The following is an 18,160-nucleotide window of genomic DNA, read 5'->3' as shown; positions in this document are numbered from 1 at the left end:
CCCGTTCATGAGACCTTTCCTGAAAGCGCAGGTCTAGTTGGATTGCCAAATGAATTAATTCTTCTAGAGATTCTGGAGTCTCCCGGCCAGCCAACTCATCCTTAATGGTCTCAGAGAAACCTTGACGAAATATGGCCGTAAGACTGTCATCACCCCAACGAAGCTCAGCGGCCAGTGTACGGAACTGAATGATGTATTCCCCGACTGATCGGGCTCCTTGTCGAATCTGAAGTAATTCTGCCGCCGCCGAGGTTAAACGTCCAGGCTCATCAAAGATCAGACGAAAGTCTTTTAAGAATTGATCCAAGTTATTCAGAAGAGGATCCTCTCATTCCCAGAAGGGAGAAGCCCATGTTAAGGCTGGTCCTTCCAAAAGGGATAGAATAAACGAGACCTTAGTTTTATCTGTGGGAAACAACAAAGACTGGAGCGAGAAATGCATACAATATTGATTAATAAATCCTCGACACTGCTGAGGGTCTCCATTGAAATGAGGTGGAGGTGGCATTCGTAACACGAGGGATGGTGTAGAAGGATCCGGGGCAGCAACTGAAAGTGCATCCATTCTAGAGCCAGCCTCTCCAAAACTCCTGTGACTTAAGAATATAAGAACATGCCATACTGGGTCAGACTGTTTCCAACAGTGGCCAATCCAGGCCATAAGAGCCTGGCAAGTACCAAAAAACAAAGTCTATTCCATGTTACCGTTGCTAGTAATAGCAGTGGCTATTTTCTAAGTCAACTTAATTAATAGCAGGTAATGGACTTCTCCTCCAAGAACTTATCCAATCCTTTTTTAAACACAGCTATACTATCTAGAGATGTGAATCGTGTCCTCGATCGTCTTAACGATCGATTTCGGCTGGGAGGGGGAGGGAATCGTATCGTTGCCGTTTGGGTGTTTAGAATATCGTGAAAATCGTTAAAATCGTGAACCGGCACACTAAAACTCCCTAAAACCCACCCCCGACCCTTTAAATTAAATCCCCCACCCCCAAATGCCTTAAATTACCCTGGGATCCAGCGGCGGTCCATAGCTAAATCGGGGGAAGGGGGAGGGCAGGAAAACCGGCACACTAAATCCCCCTAAAACCCACCCCCGACCCTTTAAATTAAATCCCCCCCCTCCCGAACCCCCCCAAATGCCTTAAAGTACCCTGGGGTCCAGCGGCGGTCCGAAACGGGCTCCTGCTGTTGAAGCGTGTTGTCTTCAGCCGGCGCCATTTTGCAAAATGGCCGCCGCAAAATGGCGGCGGCCATAGACCAACACAATTCGACCGCAGGAGGTCGCTTCCGGACCCCCGCTGGACTTTTGGCAAGTCTTGTTGGGGTCAGGAGGCCCCCCCAAGCTGGCCAAAAGTCTCTGGGGGTCCAGCGGGGGTCTGGGAGCGATCTCCTGCCGCGAATCGTTTTCCGTACGGATAATGGAGCCGGCCATACGCGTATGGCCGGTGCCATTTTCCGTACGGAAAATGGCGCCGGCAGGAGATCGACTGCAGGAGGTCGTTCAGCGGAGGTCCGGAACCCTCGCTGAACGACCTCCTGCAGTCGATCTCCTGCCGGCGCCATTTTCCGTACGGAAAACGATTCGCGGCAGGAGATCGCTCTCGGACGCCCGCTGGACCCCCAGAGACTTTTGGCCAGCTTGGGGGGGCCTCCTGACCCCCACAAGACTTGCCAAAAGTCCAGCGGGGGTCCGGAAGCGACCTCCTGCGGTCGAATCGTGTTGGTCTATGGCCGCCGCCATTTTGCGGCGGCCATTTTGCAAAATGGCGCCGGCTGAAGACAACACGCTTCAACAGCAGGAGCCCGTTTCGGACCGCCGCTGGACCCCAGGGTACTTTAAGGCATTTGGGGGGGGTTCGGGAGGGGGGGAGATTTAATTTAAAGGGTCGGGGGTGGGTTTTAGGGGGATTTAGTGTGCCGGTTTTCGGCCCGTTTCGGACCGCTGCTGGACCCCAGGGTACTTTAAGGCATTTGGGGGGGGGGATTTAATTTAAAGGGTCGGGGGTGGGTTTTAGGGGGATTTAGTGTGCCGGTTTTCCTGCCCTCCCCCTTCCCCCGATTTAGCTATGGACCGCCGCTGGACCCCAGGGTAATTTAAGGCATTTGGGGGGGGGTTCAGGAGGGGTGGGGGATTTAATTTAAAGGGTCGGGGTGGGTTTTAGGGGGTTTTAGTGTGCCGGTTTTCCTGCCCTCCCCCTTCCCCCGATTTACGATTTTTTGACGATAAATCGGGGGAATTGGTATTGTATCGTGGCCCTAACGATTTTTGACGATTTAAAATATATCGGACGATATTTTAAATCGTCAAAAAACGATTCACATCCCTAATTATCTGCACTAACTGTTGCGGTCTCTGCCGCTTCCCCTTCTCTAGCTCTGAACAGTGCCTACCTCTGCTGCTGGAAATGCCGCGTTCCGCGTGGCTGGGACTCCGGCAGCTCTGCCAGTTCCACGTGGCGGCCGCCATTGCTTGCCCGTCTCCCTGCTGCCTCGCGCGTGTGCGCGAGGACGCCCACTTTGTGCGCACAGCTCCCGGAAGTCTGGCCCCGCCTGTGCTGATGACGCCACGCCCTAAGCCCGATATAACCGGCGTCCGGACTCCTTCTCCTTGGCTTGCAACGAGGTTCACTACTGCCTAGTAGTTCTGAGTTGCGCTTCGTCTGTTCCTCGTTCCTGACTTGACCTTTGGACTGCTTTTGACTTCGCTTCAGCCTGCCGCCTGCCTCTGACCTTGGTCCGTTCCCGACTTCGCTTCAGCCTGCCGCCTGCCTCTGACCTTGGTCCGTTCCCGACTTCGCTTCAGCCTGCCGCCTGCCTCAGACCTTGGTCCGTTCCCGACTTCGCTACAGCCTGCTTCAGTCCACAGCCTGCTACAGACTCCGTTCCAGTCTACAGCCTGCTTCAGTCCACAGCCTGCTACAGACTCCGTTCCACTCTACAGCCTGTTCCAGTCCACAGTCTGCTACAGATTCCATTTCAGTCTTCAGCCTGCTCCAGGCCCAGCATTCTACAGACCCTGCCTCACTGTCCGGTTAGTTACAGTTCCCGCTGCCGCCCGCTGCCCTGTCATCAGCTGGCCCTCGGCTTGTACAGCCGGTCCACGGACTATCTTACACTCTTGGACTTTCCAGACTACACTCCCAGCCTTGGCCTTACCTGCCACTGGACTTTGAGCATATTCCCCAAGTCCCAAGGTTCCAGGACCCTACGGGCTCCTCCTAGGGGGCTCCTGGTTCCCAGGTGAACACCGCCAGCCTGTGGCTCCGCCTCCCGGCCTACCCTATCATCCTAGGTGGGCCGGCCCAAGGGTCCACTACCTCGCCTGCAGTATCCAACTGCAACAGTTTGCAAGGCCATGGACTCAGCAGAGACTCCAAGCCTGCAGGCCATTCCAGGGATGGCTCAACGCCTCCAGCAACAACAGCACTGCATTGATACCCTCGCTGCCACTGTGGAACACTTGGTCTCTCGTCTTGAGGTTTCCACTCGGGAGTTGCCTCCAGCACCCGCGTCTACTTCAAGCACTCAGCTGCCCACGCCTACCCGGTACGCCGGGGACAGCAAGACATGCCGTGGTTTCCTAAACCAGTGCCAAGTGCGCTTCACCCTGCTGCCAATACAGTTTCCCTCAGACGCAGCCAAGGTATCCTTTATCTTCTCCCTGCTGGACGGCAAGGCCCTCGACTGGGCTTCACCCTTGTGGGAACGTTCGGACCCTTTGCTACAGAACCTGCAAGACTTCCTCCTTAACTTCCGCCTGGCCTTTGATGACCCAGCACGCCGATCCACCGCGGCCTCGGAGCTCTTACACCTTCGGCAAGGGACACGCCCAGTGGCTGAGTATATTATAGACTTCCGAACCCTGGCCATGGAGCTCGCTTGGCAAGATGATTGCCTTAAAGGGATTTTCCTCGAGGGTCTGGCAGGCCGAATCAAGGATGAACTGGCAGGTTGGGAGCTCCCTGAGGACTTAAATGACCTAATGGACATTGCTGGTAGGGTGGATCGCCGTCTCCAACAGCGGGATAGAGAGACTCGCTCGAGTCGCCGAGTCCCACCACAGCTGTCTACCTCCACCGGAACACCGGCTCCCAAGGTTCTTCCCCCCACTGTGCCTACTGGGGAACCCATGCAACTGGGCAGGTCTCCACTTACCCCGGAAGAAAGGAAGAGACGTCGCTCCCTAGGCCTCTGCCTCTATTGTGGAGGCAAGGGGCACTTTCTTGCTTCTTGCCTAGAGCGTCCGGAAACACTCATGCCTAGGTTACACTGAGGAGCTACACCTAGGTGCTACTGGATCAGCTCCTCTCTGCACGCTACCAGTAACTCTGAAATACCCCGGTGGGGAACTCCAGATTCGTGCCTTCATTGACTCTGGCGCTGAGGGGAACTTTATTGTGGCCGATCTGGTGACTCAGCTTTCCCTACCGACACTACAGAAGGTCCCTCCTCTGCGGATCTCCTCGATCTGAGGTACTCTGCTTCCGGGGGTCATTACCTGCTCCACGGCCCCAGTGACTCTGCAAACAGGCCTGTTCCACTCGGAGGAGATCTGCCTGCTCATCCTGGAGCGAGCGGTGCACCCGTTGGTTTTGGGACTTCCTTGGTTACGTCAGCATTCTCCCATGATACAATGGGATGACTTCCAACTGGTTCGTTGGGGTCCTGCCTGTTTTGAACGCTGTCTACAGCTCCCACGTCCGCCCAGACCTCTGCACCTCTGCTCCTCGCACCTCCTCCCTGAGCCATACCAAAGCTTTCAGGATGTTTTCTCCAAGGAGATGGCGGAGATCCTTCCCCAGCACCGGCCGTTTGATTGTCCTATCGACCTCCTGCTAGGCACCACGCCCCCTCGTGGCCGAGTGTATCATCTGTCGCTACCTGAAACGGAGGCCATGTCCCAGTATATTACGGAGAACCTAGCCAAGGGGTTCATCCGCCCGTCTCGCTCACCGGCTGGTGCCGGATTCTTCTTTGTGGCCAAGAAGGATGGCTCCCTCCGGCCGTGTATCGATTACCGCGGCCTGAACGCCATCACCAAACGGGATCGGTACCCCCTCCCGCTTATCCCGGAGCTTCTGGATCGCCTCCAGGGTGCCCACATCTTCACGAAGTTGGACCTCAGAGGGGCCTATAACCTCGTCTGTATACGCCCAGGGGACGAATGGAAGACGGCGTTCAACACCAGGGATGGGCATTACGAGTATCTGGTAATGCCCTTTGGACTCTGCAATGCCCTCGCCGTCTTGCAGCACCTCATGAATGAGGTACTGCGTGACATGCTCCACTCACATGTCATAGTCTACCTGGACGACGTGCTCATCTTTTCCAAGGATGTGGACTCCCATCGCCGCCACGTTACACAGGTTCTTCAGGCCCTCCAGGACAACCGCTTGTATGCCAAGCTGGAGAAGTGTACATTCGAGGCTGAGTCTTTGCCCTTCTTGAGATACATCATCTCCTCTACCGGCTTCCGCATGGACCCAGAAAAAGTAGCGGCCATCACCAAGTGGCCTCAGCCCACGGGCCTCAAGGCCCTCCAGCGATTTCTGGGCTTCGCTAATTTTTATAGACACTTTATCCTGCGATACTCACACCGAGTTGCTCCGCTCACGACCCTGACCCGCAAGGGAGCTGACGCCAAGAACTGGCCTGACGCTGCGGTGGCAGCCTTCTCCGACCTCAAAGAGGCGTTTCTTTCAGACGTTTGCCTCCGGCATCCGGATCCCTCCAGACCGTTCATTGTGGAAGTCGACGCCTCCAGTATAGCGGTTGGGGCGGTTCTCAGCCAACACTCCGACTCTGGCCAACTCCTCCCCTGCTCTTACTTCTCCAGGAAGTTTTCTCCATCCGAGAGCAATTACTCCATCGGGGACAAGGAGCTGTTGGCGATTAAGCTCGCCTTCGAAGAGTGGAGACAATGGCTCGAGGGCTCCCTGCATACTACCACCTTATACACAGACCACAAGAACCTGGAGTTCCTGTCACAGGCTCAACGACTGAACCCCCGTCAAGCCCGCTGGGCCTTGTTTTTCAGTCGTTTTGACTTTGTTCTGCAATATCGACCGGCGGCCAAGAACCTCCGAGCGGATGCTCTCTCCCGCACTTCATGCGTCGAGGAGGATCAAGAACCTCCTCAATTTATCCTGGACCTGACTAAGGTCCGCCTGTCTGCTTTGACGGTCCTCTCCCAGGATAGGACTGTACTTCCTCGCCGGGATCGCCTAACGGCCTTACGCTGGGCTCATGACTCCCTCATCGGAGGGCATGCAGGACGTGAAAGAACTTTGGAACTTATCAATCGCTTCTATTGGTGGCCCAACATCCGGCGGGATGTTTTTTCCTATGTGAGTTCCTGCCCCACCTGCGCCCGTCAGAAGCCCAGTCCTGGATCCCCTTGTGGCCTTCTACAGCCACTACCGGTCCCCACCGAACCCTGGACCCACATAGCTACAGACTTCGTGGTGGACTTACCCTCGTCTTGCGGGCATACGGTCATCTGGGTCACCGTTGACCGCTTCTCATAGATGGTGCATCTAGTGCCTTTGCCTAAACTTCCTTCAGCGCCTGAACTGGCCCGTCTCTTTGCTCAGCATGTCTTCAGGCTACATGGTCTTTCCCAAGACATAGTCTCCAACAGGGGACCCCAGTTTGTAGCTCGCTATTGGAGAGCCCTCTGCAAATGCTTTAAAGTAAAGCTCAGCTTCTCCACAGCCTTTCACCCACAGAGCAACGGGCAGACCGAGAGAATGAATCGGACCCTGAAGGCTTACATTCGGGCCTTCATTAACGAAAGACAGGACAATTGGTCAGAACTACTGCTCTGGGCCGAGTTCGCCTACAACAACCAAGTTCACGCCGCTACCGGCAAATCCCCATTTCAGCTAGTCTACGGGAAACCACTAAGACGTCCGCTCCCGCTGGATGCCCCCAGCGCCTCGCTGGCTGTTCAAGTAACGGCCCAGCAACTACGGACATTGTGGCACAAGACTCAGAACCAACTACGCCGCTCAGCCGTGTCCGCCAAGCAAGCGGCCGACCGCCACCGACGACCAGCTCCCACCTACCAGCCGGGGGACCGAGTCTGGCTCAGCACCAGGAACATCCATCTCCGACTCCCATCACGGAGATTTGCACCCAAGTTCTGTGGGCCATTTCGGGTTGCTGAGCGGGTGGGCCTGGTCTCGTATTGGCTGAGACTGCCTTCTACTCTCCGAATCCACAATGTCTTTCATGTGTCCCTGCTTAAGCCTGTGGTCCTCTCTCGTTATCACCGTACGCCTCCGGATCCTACTGCAACTGCCATCGACGATGACCCCACTTACCAAGTGCGTGAGGTCCTTGACGTCCGCTTCCACAACCGTAGATGGGAATACCTACTGGCGTGGGAGGGCTGCGGTGATGAAGATAACACCTGGGAACCCAGCCACAATATCCTTGACAAGAACTTATTGCAACAGTTCCATCAGGACCATCCAGGAAAACCAGGGCCTCTCAAGAGGGGTCGTAAAGGGGGGGGTTCTGTTGCGGTCTCTGCCGCTTCCCCTTCTCTAGCTCTGAACAGTGCCTACCTCGGCTGCTGGAAACGCCGCGTTCCACGTGGCTGGGACTCCGGCAGCTCTGCCAGTTCCACGTGGCGGCCGCCATTGCTTGCCCGTCTCCCCGCTGCCTCGCGCACGTGCGAGGACGCCCACTTTGTGCGCACAGCTCCCGGAAGTCTGGCCCCGCCTGTGCTGATGACGCCACGCCCTAAGCCCGATATAACCGGCGTCCGGACTCCTTCTCCTTGCCTTGCAACGAAGTTCACTACTGCCTAGTAGTTCTGAGTTGCGCTTCGTCTGTTCCTCGTTCCTGACTTGACCTTTGGACTGCCTTTGACTTCGCTTCAGCCTGCCGCCTGCCTCTGACCTTGGTCCGTTCCTGACTTCGCTTCAGCCTGCCGCCTGCCTCTGACCTTGGTCCGTTCCCGACTTCGCTTCAGCCTGCCGCCTGCCTCAGACCTTGGTCCGTTCTCGACTTCGCTACAGCCTGCTTCAGTCCACAGCCTGCTACAGACTCCGTTCCAGTCTACAGCCTGCTTCAGTCCACAGCCTGCTACAGACTCCGTTCCACTCTACAGCCTGTTCCAGTCCACAGTCTGCTACAGATTCCATTTCAGTCTTCAGCCTGCTCCAGGCCCAGCATTCTACAGACCCTGCCTCACTGTCCGGTTAGTTACAGTTCCTGCTGCCGCCCGCTGCCCTGTCATCAGCTGGCCCTCGGCCTGTACAGCCGGTCCACGGACTATCTTACACTCTTGGACTTTCCAGACTACACTCCCAGCCTAGGCCTTACCTGCCACTGGATTTTGAGCATATTCCCCAAGTCCCAAGGTTCCAGGACCCTACGGGCTCCTCCTGGGGGGCTCCTGGTTCCCGGGTGAACACCGCCAGCCTGTGGCTCCGCCTCCCGGCCTACCCTGTCATCCTAGGTGGGCCGGCCCAAGGGTCCACTACCTCGCCTGCAGTATCCAACTGCAACACTAACCACATGTCCATTCTCTTTCACATATACACTGTCACATACACACACATACACATATACATGCTCTTATACCCACTATAACTTCCCTCTCTATCACAGACATTGACACACTTTCAGGCTCTAAGACCCTCTTTCCCCCCTCACACCACCCACACACAAGCTCTCACTCCCCTGGATTCTCTCATATACACACATGAACTCCCTCTCACTGGCTCTCTCACATACACACAAACACACACCCACCCAGGCAAGCTCCCAGTCATTCTCTCTCTCTCTCACACACACACACACACACACATACCCATATACACCCACACTGACCCCCCAGGCAGCTCCCATTCATTCTCCCACTGCTCCCTCCCCACCCCCAGGCATGCACACATGCATTCTCACACACACACACAGACCCCCCCAAGCCGGCACCAATTGATTCTCACACACATACAGACATCTATTCTCACACAGACAGACCCCAGACCCCAGGAAGACACCCATTTGGTCTAGAACACCTTGCTGTTGCTGAATTCATGTAGCCAGTCCAGGAATGGCCTGTAGGGCTGTCAGATCTATGGGATCCATGGCCTCGGCTAACTGTTACGGGTGTGTTAGTGAATCCCTTAGTAGGCGACAGTCTTACCTTAGGCTGTGGTGGACACATTAGAGCGGAGGTTGAGTAGGTAGCGCAGAGCAATCCCAGGAACAGTCCGGGGTATGGGCAGGCAGCAGGCAAAGAATCCAAATTCAGTCCTGGTCGTTGGTAGGCAGCGAGCAGGCAATCCAGAACACAGACCAGAGTCATGGCAGGCAGCAGACAAAGAATCCAAATTCAGGCCGGGTTAAGGGTAGGCAGCGAGCAGGCAATCCAGAGCACAGACCAGCGTCAGGGCAGGCAGCAGACAAAGAAGAATCCAAATTCAGTCTGGGTCGTGGGTAGGCAGCAAGCAGGCAATCCAGAACACAGACCAGAGTCAGGGCAGGCAGCAGACAAAGAAAACCAACGTGAGCACCAGCACGAGCAAGCCTGTAGCCGAGGCAATGCTGTGCTGGGCTCAGGGCTTTAAATCTAAGAAGTTCCCACGGAAACACGAGGACTTCCAGGAAGCTGACAATACATCGTGGGGGGCGGAGCCTGATCGTGAGATGCGCCTGGCCGCGCTGATGCTGGAAATGTCGCTGCACAGCGAAGCTGGAGGGAGACCCAAATCTTGCGGATCGCCGAACGGTAACACTCCCGAAGGCAATACCTACATCACCCCATACCCTGCCCCCCTGAAGACAATACCTACAACCCCCTGCCCCCTCAAAGTCAGTACCTTCAACATCCATCCCCTCAAAGGCAATACCTATATCCCCCACCTCCCCAAAGGCATACCTTCAACCCCCACCTCCTGCCCTCTGAAGGCAATACCTACATCCCACAACCCCCTGGCCCCTGAAGGCCCTACATTCAAGCCCCCTACCACCATGCCCTCCTGAAGACCCTACATTCAAACTCCCCACCCTTTGTCCCCTCCAAAGGCAATACCTACATTCCCACCCCTGAAGTGAATATGCTCACCCCCTGACCCCAAAAGGCAATATCTACATCTCCTACCCCCCCAAAGGCTCTACATTCAAGCTCCCCTGACCCCTCCCAAAGGCCTTACATTCAAACCCCCATCACTTGCCCCCCTGAAGGCAATACCTACATCCCCTGCCCCCTGAAGTCAATACCTTCAACCGCCTACCCCCGAAGACAATACCTACATTCCCCACCCCTGAAGTCAATATCTACATCCTCCCGCCCCCCCCCCCAAAGACCCTCCCTAAAGGCAATACCTACATCTCCCCATCCCATGCCCTCCTGAAGGCCCTACATTCAAATCCCCCACCCTTGCCCCCTAAAGGCAATATTTATATCCCCACCCTCCACCCCTCTGAAGGCAATACATACATCCCCTGCCCCCAAAGTCAATACCTTGAACACCCACTCCCCGACCCCTGAAGGCAATACTTACATCCCTCTGACCCTGAAAATATCTTCAACCCCCCTCTGTCCCCTGAAGATCCTACATTCAAACCCCCAACCCCCAAAATAAGTGCAGAACCCTACTACCACCCCCCTCAAGGACCCTACCCTACCTTACATTGGATCCCACGTTGGGACTGGGTTCACCATCATACCTGGCTCAGTCTGCACCATTTTCCGACCTTACCCTGGACCTTACCCCTGTCATTTGGCTGGGGTAAGGTCAGTTTGGGTGGCCCAATGAGGGATCCAATTTAAGGTATGGGGATTCTGGGGGGGGGGGGGGTTGGGGAAGGGTGGGAGTGGAGCATTTGAATGTAGGGCCATTGGGGGTGCAGGGAGGTGGGTGGATGTAGATATTGGATTTGGGGGTGTGGGGGGGAGTTTGGATGTAGGTATTGCATGCAGGGAGCCAGGGAGTGGGGGGAAGTAGGTATTGTCTTCAGGGGGTGGGGATTGAGGTTTGAATGTAGAGCTTTAAGGGGGGATGGGGAAGATAGGTATTGCCTTTGGGGGGTGGGGGGTATTGGTATTAAGGCCACATGCTATTGTGTGATTTGGGGAGGGGGAAAGGAAACTGGGGCTGTCACTGCGTGGTTCTTTTTTTTTTTTTACTTTTACACATTTTGGGGGTATTGGGGTTGGTCAATACTGACCTCCACTCAACCTGCCCATTTGGCTGCGACTTTTTTTGGGGGGACCAGTGGTCCTTTAAGCCAATGGCATTCCCATGAGGTTGGATCCACCATCGAGTTAAAGGGCCACTCGCCTCGTTCTGTTGTGCTGTGATATTTTGGCTGCGACACAAAAGAACATGTCATACAGCCACAAAGCTTTTCAAGGGAGGTGCCCCACTATCACGGTGACATTCCCCGTGATAGTGGGACCCATCATTCAAGAAAACATTGCAGCTTAGTGCATTTAGGGGTTAGTTTGGTATCTTTGTTGTAGTTGAGATCATGACCACTTAAGTTTTGAGACACTGCCTATGGCAGGGCTTCCCAAATCTGTCCTGGGGACCCCACAGCCAGTCGGGTTTTCAGGATATCCACAATGAATATGCATGAGATACATTTGCATGCCATGGAGACTGAGTATTTGTAAATTTATCTCATGCATATTCATTGTGGATATCCTGAAAACCCGACTGGCTGTGGGGTCCCCAGGACAGGTTTGGGAAGCCCTGGTCTATGGCAACATTCGAATCAACTAGCAAGAGGCACTATTAAAACTAATGTTTATTATATTTCTTATCACATTTCTTTGCCCTGCTTTCCTTTCTCCTTGTACTGCTGTTGTCTTGCCTTGGTCAGAAATCTTAACTTATATCCAAGTTTCACAAGTCCCAATATTAACAGCTCTTGGAATCTGCCTGAACGTGGATGTTCCAAACAACTACTTTACAGTGCTATAAAGCAACTACTCAGTCTTAATAGTGGGCTTTTTAAACTATTTTTGTTTTCTTTATAGAGTTTTTCATATCTCATAAATTTAAGTTACAAACATCCACTTGTAGTAAAAGGCAAAAAGTAGGGTAAAATAAAGTTAATGAAAGTCATTGGAAAATACACGTGTGAGGGAGTGTATAGGAGTCTCCTCAATCTACTTTAAAGGACCTGGCTCAGGTATCCCGCGTGGTCCTCCTTAAGCTTGGGCTCCCAAAGTATCCTGGGAAGAGAGAGGAGTCCAACCCCTGAGCATAAAACCTGAGGGCCTAGACAAGTTAGATGGGTTCTAGATAGTTGATGGAGTCTCAGTGTACTGATTGAGGACTTATCTGTAAGGTTGGTAAACTGCTTGTACTTAAAGCTTAGAGACTGCCTGAGTTCAAGGAGACTGTTCTATTGTCTGTTGCCACTTGTGTGTCTTTAAGATCACTCAGGTCCCCGTTTGGCTGCGCGTTTTTGACGCACTGTTATTACCCCTTATACAGTAAGGGGTGGTAATAGCGCATGGAAAACGTGCGGCCAACCCCCCTGAAACTAAAAGCGTTCATCACATGCAAATGCATGTTGATGAGCCTGTTAGGTAGTCACCCGCAATACAGAAAGCAAAATGTGCGGCCAAGCCGCACATTTTACTCTCAGAAATTAACTCCTGCCAAAGGCAGAAGATAATTTCAGACGGCACCAGGCACGTGTACAGAAAAGCAGAAAAAACTGCTTTTCTGTACACCCTCCGACTTAATTTCATAGTGATATTAAGTCGGAGGCCCCAAAAATAAAAAATCTTCTTAAAAAAAAAAAATCTGCCCGCGGCCCGTGGGTTGGAAAACAGACGCTCAGTTTTGCCGGCGTCCGTGTTCCAAACCCGTGGCTGTCAGCGGGTTCAACAACCGACGCTGGTAAAATTAAGCGTTGGTTGTCAGACCCGCTGACAGCCACCGCTTCCACCAATAAGGAGGCGCTAGGGACGTGTTAGTGTCCCTAGCACCTCCTTATTAGCGCGGGCCCTAATTTAAATACTGAATCGCGCACCCAAGAGAGGTGCCTGGGCGTGTGTTGAGAGAGTAGCAGCTGAAGAAAGGGTACGGCTCTGTTGAGCACTGAAAAAAAACCATGCAGTTTTTTTTTCCTCTTTCTTTTCCTGGGGCCCTCCCAGCTCCAACCCAGCTTGTGTGCAGGTCAAGGGGGCCACCCCCCTGGTTAGAGAGGGATCAAGTAGTAAGTAAGGGACGGAGAGGCCAACAGGTTTTTTTTGTTTTGTTTGCTCTCCTACATCCGCAGAAACATTTAAAATGGAGCAAGTAATCCAAATTCTTGCCACTGGCCAACATCAGCTGCAGAGTGCCCTGCAAGTGCAAATTACCCAGCAGGAAGTATTACAGGCACAGGTGACACAGCAACATACCGTGCTTATGCAGATACCCCAGGTGGTGCAAACTGCTGTGGCCTGTCCACCAACAGTGTCACCAAACCTCCTAAAGATAACCCTGGTGGAAGATCCGGATGTTGCGGTCCTGGGCCGTGCCCCGGTCCCTCCACCTACCTCGGGGGCGGCCCGGGCCATTTCGAGGCTTCCTCGGGCCTGCAGGCCCTCCAGCGCGTCTCTCTCTCCTCGGGAGAGACGCCGAGGGTCCAGCGCAGCTGGCCCCGCCCCCTGACGCGCACGCGTGGGTAGGAGCTCCACTTAAAGGGGCCAGCGTGGGAAAACCCTCAGTCCGGCTGTAGATGACGTCAGACGCCCTCAGGGTATAAGTACCCTGCACCTAGACCACTCCAGTGCCTTGCAACGAGGTTCCTCAGGTTTCCTGATTGCTAGTTGCTGCGTTCTTCTGGATTGCTCTCTGTTCTCGACCTGGCTTGACTCTTGACTCATTTTCCGTCTTCGTCCCTTGGCTCTGGTATCTGCTTCTGACCTCTGGTTCCGACCCAGCTTCGTCCACGACTTCACCTTCAGCTTCTGTCCCTGGCTTGGCTCGCTCTGACATCTGGCTCCGACCCGGCTTCGTCCATGACTTCACCTTCAGCTTCTGTCCCTGGCTTGGCTCGCTCTGACCTCTGGCTCCGACCCGGCTCCGTCCACCACTCCGTCTTCTGCCTCATCCCTGGTTTGGTTCCTCCTCCTCCTCCTGACTTCCGACTCGGCTTCCTTCCTGGTCTTCGCTGGCCCAGAAGATTCGCCTAAGTCCCAGCGGCCGGGCCCCTACAGGCGCCTCCTGGGGGGGCTCCGTCTTCCAGGGTGAATCTCCAAAAGTCCCAGCGGCTGGACTCCTACAGGCTCCTCCTGGGGGAGTACCGGCTTCCAGGGTGAAGACTCTTCAGTCACCAGGGGCCCAATGTCGTCCGTCCTCTCAGCCTTGCAGAGTCCTTGGTCGCATAGGACTCCACCTCGTCCCTGTGCCGAAGCCTTCCCTGAGTCCTCCGAGCCGCCTCCCGGTTGGGACGCTTGCCGTGGTCCTCCACAGCGCACCATCTTCTGTCCCAACCGGCCCAAGGGTCCACAACCGTAACACCGGAGGGGTTCTTGAAGAACTTTGAGCATACAGCAAGGCTGTCAGGCTGGCCTGAAGATAGATGGGCTATCTACCTGGGAAATGTACTTACTAGACCATGTCAAGTGGCTTATCAAACAGCCAATCCAGAGGGGATGGCCATGTATCTGGAGGTTAAGGCAATGATCCTACAAAGAACTGGAATCACCGCAGAAGCATACAGGCAGTGGTTTCAAGGAGGAGTTTTACAGGCTGGAGAGACCCGTTGGAACTTGTTCCACTGCCTCAAAGATACCGCCTGGAAGTGGATGCATCCAGCTGGGAAACGGGATGGAGGTGGCAAAAATCTTTTTGCTGGAGCAGTTCCAGAACAGTCTCAGTCCACCCATGTGGCAGTAGGTTCGCTGGCATCCAGATCTGATGATGGAAAAAGCTCTGGAGGTAGCCAAGACATAAATCAGGCCCAGACCATGCCTGCACCACCATCCTGCTGAGAGAAACCCCTCAACATAGAGAGGGAATGACGGAGCCTCTGCGACAGGCCTGACTGAACCAGTTACCCTAGATGCAAACTTCAGTCAGCTTGACATGCTTGCATTGTGGGGAGCGAGGACACTTTGTAAGAGACTGTTCCCGCAGGGAATTGGAGGCAATGGAAACTAATGCGGTAACTTCTTACTGTTGCAGTTTAGTAGATGTCTCCATCCAGGGAGTCTCTAAATGTGTGATACCAGTGGAGCTGAATGGGGTTCCCACCCAAGCGCTAATGGACTCCGGTAGTATCAAAATGCTGGTGTGAAGCAATTTGCTGAAATGGATCCCTTTTGAAGCATATGTTTACGGGGCCATCAGCAATATCCCACCAGCCGGGTACACCTGAATACCCCCAGCCAGTCAAGGGATGATGGAGTTTGGAGTATTTCCTTGGTTATCCTACCCCGTGATTATTGGGCGGGATTGCCTGAGTTTCAAAGCACTTTTGGATCAGCATATAATGGGAATATCTAGCCATGATCCCAAAGAGCTGATGGTTCATGAGCACTTTCCAAGGACCCAGACCTTGTTCATAAGGACACTAAACCTCAAAGCCCCGGCAGCAATGCCATCAGGACAAATACACACTGGAGAAGGGTAAAGTCCATCCACAGATCTGGAGGGACGAGGTAATCACCTGGTTGCTGCTACCACAAAGGGAGTTGAAACCGCTGACAAGGCGACGGCTGAAAAGGAGGCCAGAGAAGATCCAAGGATTGGAAGAAGCCGAAAAGGCTATAATAGCCCAGGAGAAAGTTGATCAAAGCTGTCCACCGACCTACATTGGCCGGAAGCTAAAACCATGCAAGAGACAGTACTCCGCAGTTGATTCTCTGTCAAGGGAGGTCTCCCTTATACAGAGGGACACACATTTCAGCAAGGGAGTGAATAGGTGTCTCTCTCAATTTACCTTAAAGGACCAGGCTCAGGTATCCCTCCTGTTCCTCCTTGAGCTTGGGCTCCCCAAGGTATCCTGGGAGGAGGGAGGAATCCAACTGCTTGTACTTAAAGTTTAGAGACTGCCTGAGTTCAAGGAGTCTGTTCTATTATCTATTGCCTCTTGTGCGTCTTTTAAGATCACTGTAAATAAAGAGCACTTTAAGCACAGCCTGCTAGAGTTTCTGTGTGCTTTCCTCTGTCTATAACCACGCCACTGACCGCATGAGTGCCACAACACATTAAAAACTATGCAGTTTATTTTTATTTTTTAGGACCAAAGCCATATGTGTGAAACTTAAATGAATTTATGCACATTTTCTGTTCTAGGAATGATCTTGAATTTAATTTAATGAGCATGAAAGAAAAATTCAACGAATACAAAAAGATTCAAACTGAAAAGATAGCTGAGGTAAGAAATATCACTAAGTTATGCAGGAGTAAAATTGCAATTTAAAGGTTGGGAAAACAGTGACCTAAACTTGTTTGACTTGTTGGTACCTTTCAAGTATAAAGTGAACCCTCAAAAATCCCAAGCAAATCCCAAGCAAATCCTAAATCTAGTCACTCTCCCCCTTCGCCTTTCTCCTAACTCTCCCATTCCCTCCCTCCGGCTAGACACTGCATTCCTCTTCCTTGCCTTCTCTTTCCCCCCCTTATACCTTCTCCTCTTTACCTCCGTCCCTGAGCTTATTTATGCACATCAATTATATTGATTTATTTATATTATTTATTGTATTTTCTGTTAATACGAGTTTCATGAGTTTTAGATTATGTTAAAATGAGTCTCTAGAGTTTTAGGTTACGTTTAGTGTTTCTACTGTTAACTGGCCTCATTGTTCCATGTACCGCCTTAGAGCAAAATTGAAGTTTCATTGTAAACCGATATGATTTGTACTTTTACAGGAATGTCGGTATAGAAAATAAATAAATAAATAAATAAATAAATAAAAATGGGTTTCCCAAAAGTGTTCTGGGACCCCACAGCCAGTTGGGTTTATAGGATATCTACTGTCAATGCATATAAGAGAAATTTGGGTATATTGGTCAGCCAGTATATGCTTATTGATGGCTTGCATTTTCTTTGTGGATATCGAAAGACCTTTGTTCCTAAACATACCCAGATCAGTCCAGAAAAGTGGGTTGTGTATCCCTACCAGCAGGTGGAGTCAGAGAACAATTAGAACTTTGGGCACTGCTACATAACGAGAGTGCCACCTGCAGTCACTCAGTATTTCTCTGATTCTAGCGGGTGGTACAGATACACACCTGCAGTCTTTAGTTGTATTTTTTATTTAGTTAGTTTAAATTTAATTTTTTGGTTTACGGTCGCTTCCTGAGCTGTTAGGCTCCTTCGTGGGCCATCTCTTAGTAAAAGCCGGGTGTCTGGGGAATTGGATATTCCTGCCAAGGTTTCGCCCATCACAGTTCGGTGTCTGACGACCAGGGGCTCCTGGCTACTCACCACGTCTCTGCTACAGCTGCTCCCTTGTCTCCTGCAACAGCTTTTCTCAGTGTCTTGGTAAAGTTTATTTAAAAAAAAAAAAGAGCTGTTTTCACTGTGGCTGACTGACAGTCTTCAGTGCTGAGGTAAGGAGAGGTGCAGGAGGGACCGGGTCTTTTAAGGCCGGCTGGGGAAGCTGTCGGCAGTGTTCCCCTCAGCTCCCGGGGCTCCAGGTGGCTTTCTGAGGGCAAGGGTGAGTTTTTTCTCCGTGTGCCTCATTTACTCGCCGCTTCCCTGCTGGGGACCTTGCGATTTCACTATAGACAGGCTCCTTTCCCGCGGCACGGCTGCGCGCGTTTTTTTCTCCTCAGCCGGTAGTCTCTTAGCCTGCAGCACGAAAAGTTTGTTTTTTCTGGTCCTGCCTGACTGAAATTTTATCCGCGTCACGGCTCCGAGCTTTTCTTTTTTTATTCGCTCCCTTTTCTAGTTCACTTCAGACTATTGGCGTGCTGCTGCGGATGGGACTGAAAACAGAATCGCAGGCCTGCCAAGCGTGTGGGTCATGCGGCCACGCGTTAGATGCGGCCTCCTTATGCGCAGCGTGTTCCCCGGGGTTAGAGGGCTCTTCAGGGCTTCTTGCCTCCTCCCTCGGAGAGGAAACGTCTGTCTTGCCTTTGGCTTCGTGGAAAGAGGATTCTCCGCCTGTTCTAACCCCGGTGAGGGAAGACCTCACCAAGGGAACTGATAGGGATGTGAATCGTTTTTCAACGATTAA

General features: G+C 52.9%; 1 protein-coding gene across 1 annotated transcript in view; it reads left to right on the top strand.

Annotated features, from left to right (window-relative positions):
- Positions 1-16,353, top strand: part of LOC115082266 (cilia- and flagella-associated protein 58-like) — a gene marked incomplete at its 3' end in the record, with an annotated part of 117,518 nt that extends 101,165 nt beyond the window's left edge. Inside the window, exon 6 of the mRNA XM_029586512.1 lies at positions 16,272-16,353. Coding sequence (XP_029442372.1) covers positions 16,272-16,353 — 82 coding nt within the window. The remainder of the gene's footprint in view (positions 1-16,271) is intronic.
- Between the last annotated feature and the right edge of the window lie 1,807 nt (positions 16,354-18,160).

The sequence above is a fragment of the Rhinatrema bivittatum genome, unplaced genomic scaffold (genome assembly GCF_901001135.1).
Source record: "Rhinatrema bivittatum unplaced genomic scaffold, aRhiBiv1.1, whole genome shotgun sequence".
In the NCBI taxonomy this organism is placed as follows: domain Eukaryota; kingdom Metazoa; phylum Chordata; class Amphibia; order Gymnophiona; family Rhinatrematidae; genus Rhinatrema; species Rhinatrema bivittatum.
This window is presented reverse-complemented; position numbering and strand designations above follow the sequence as displayed.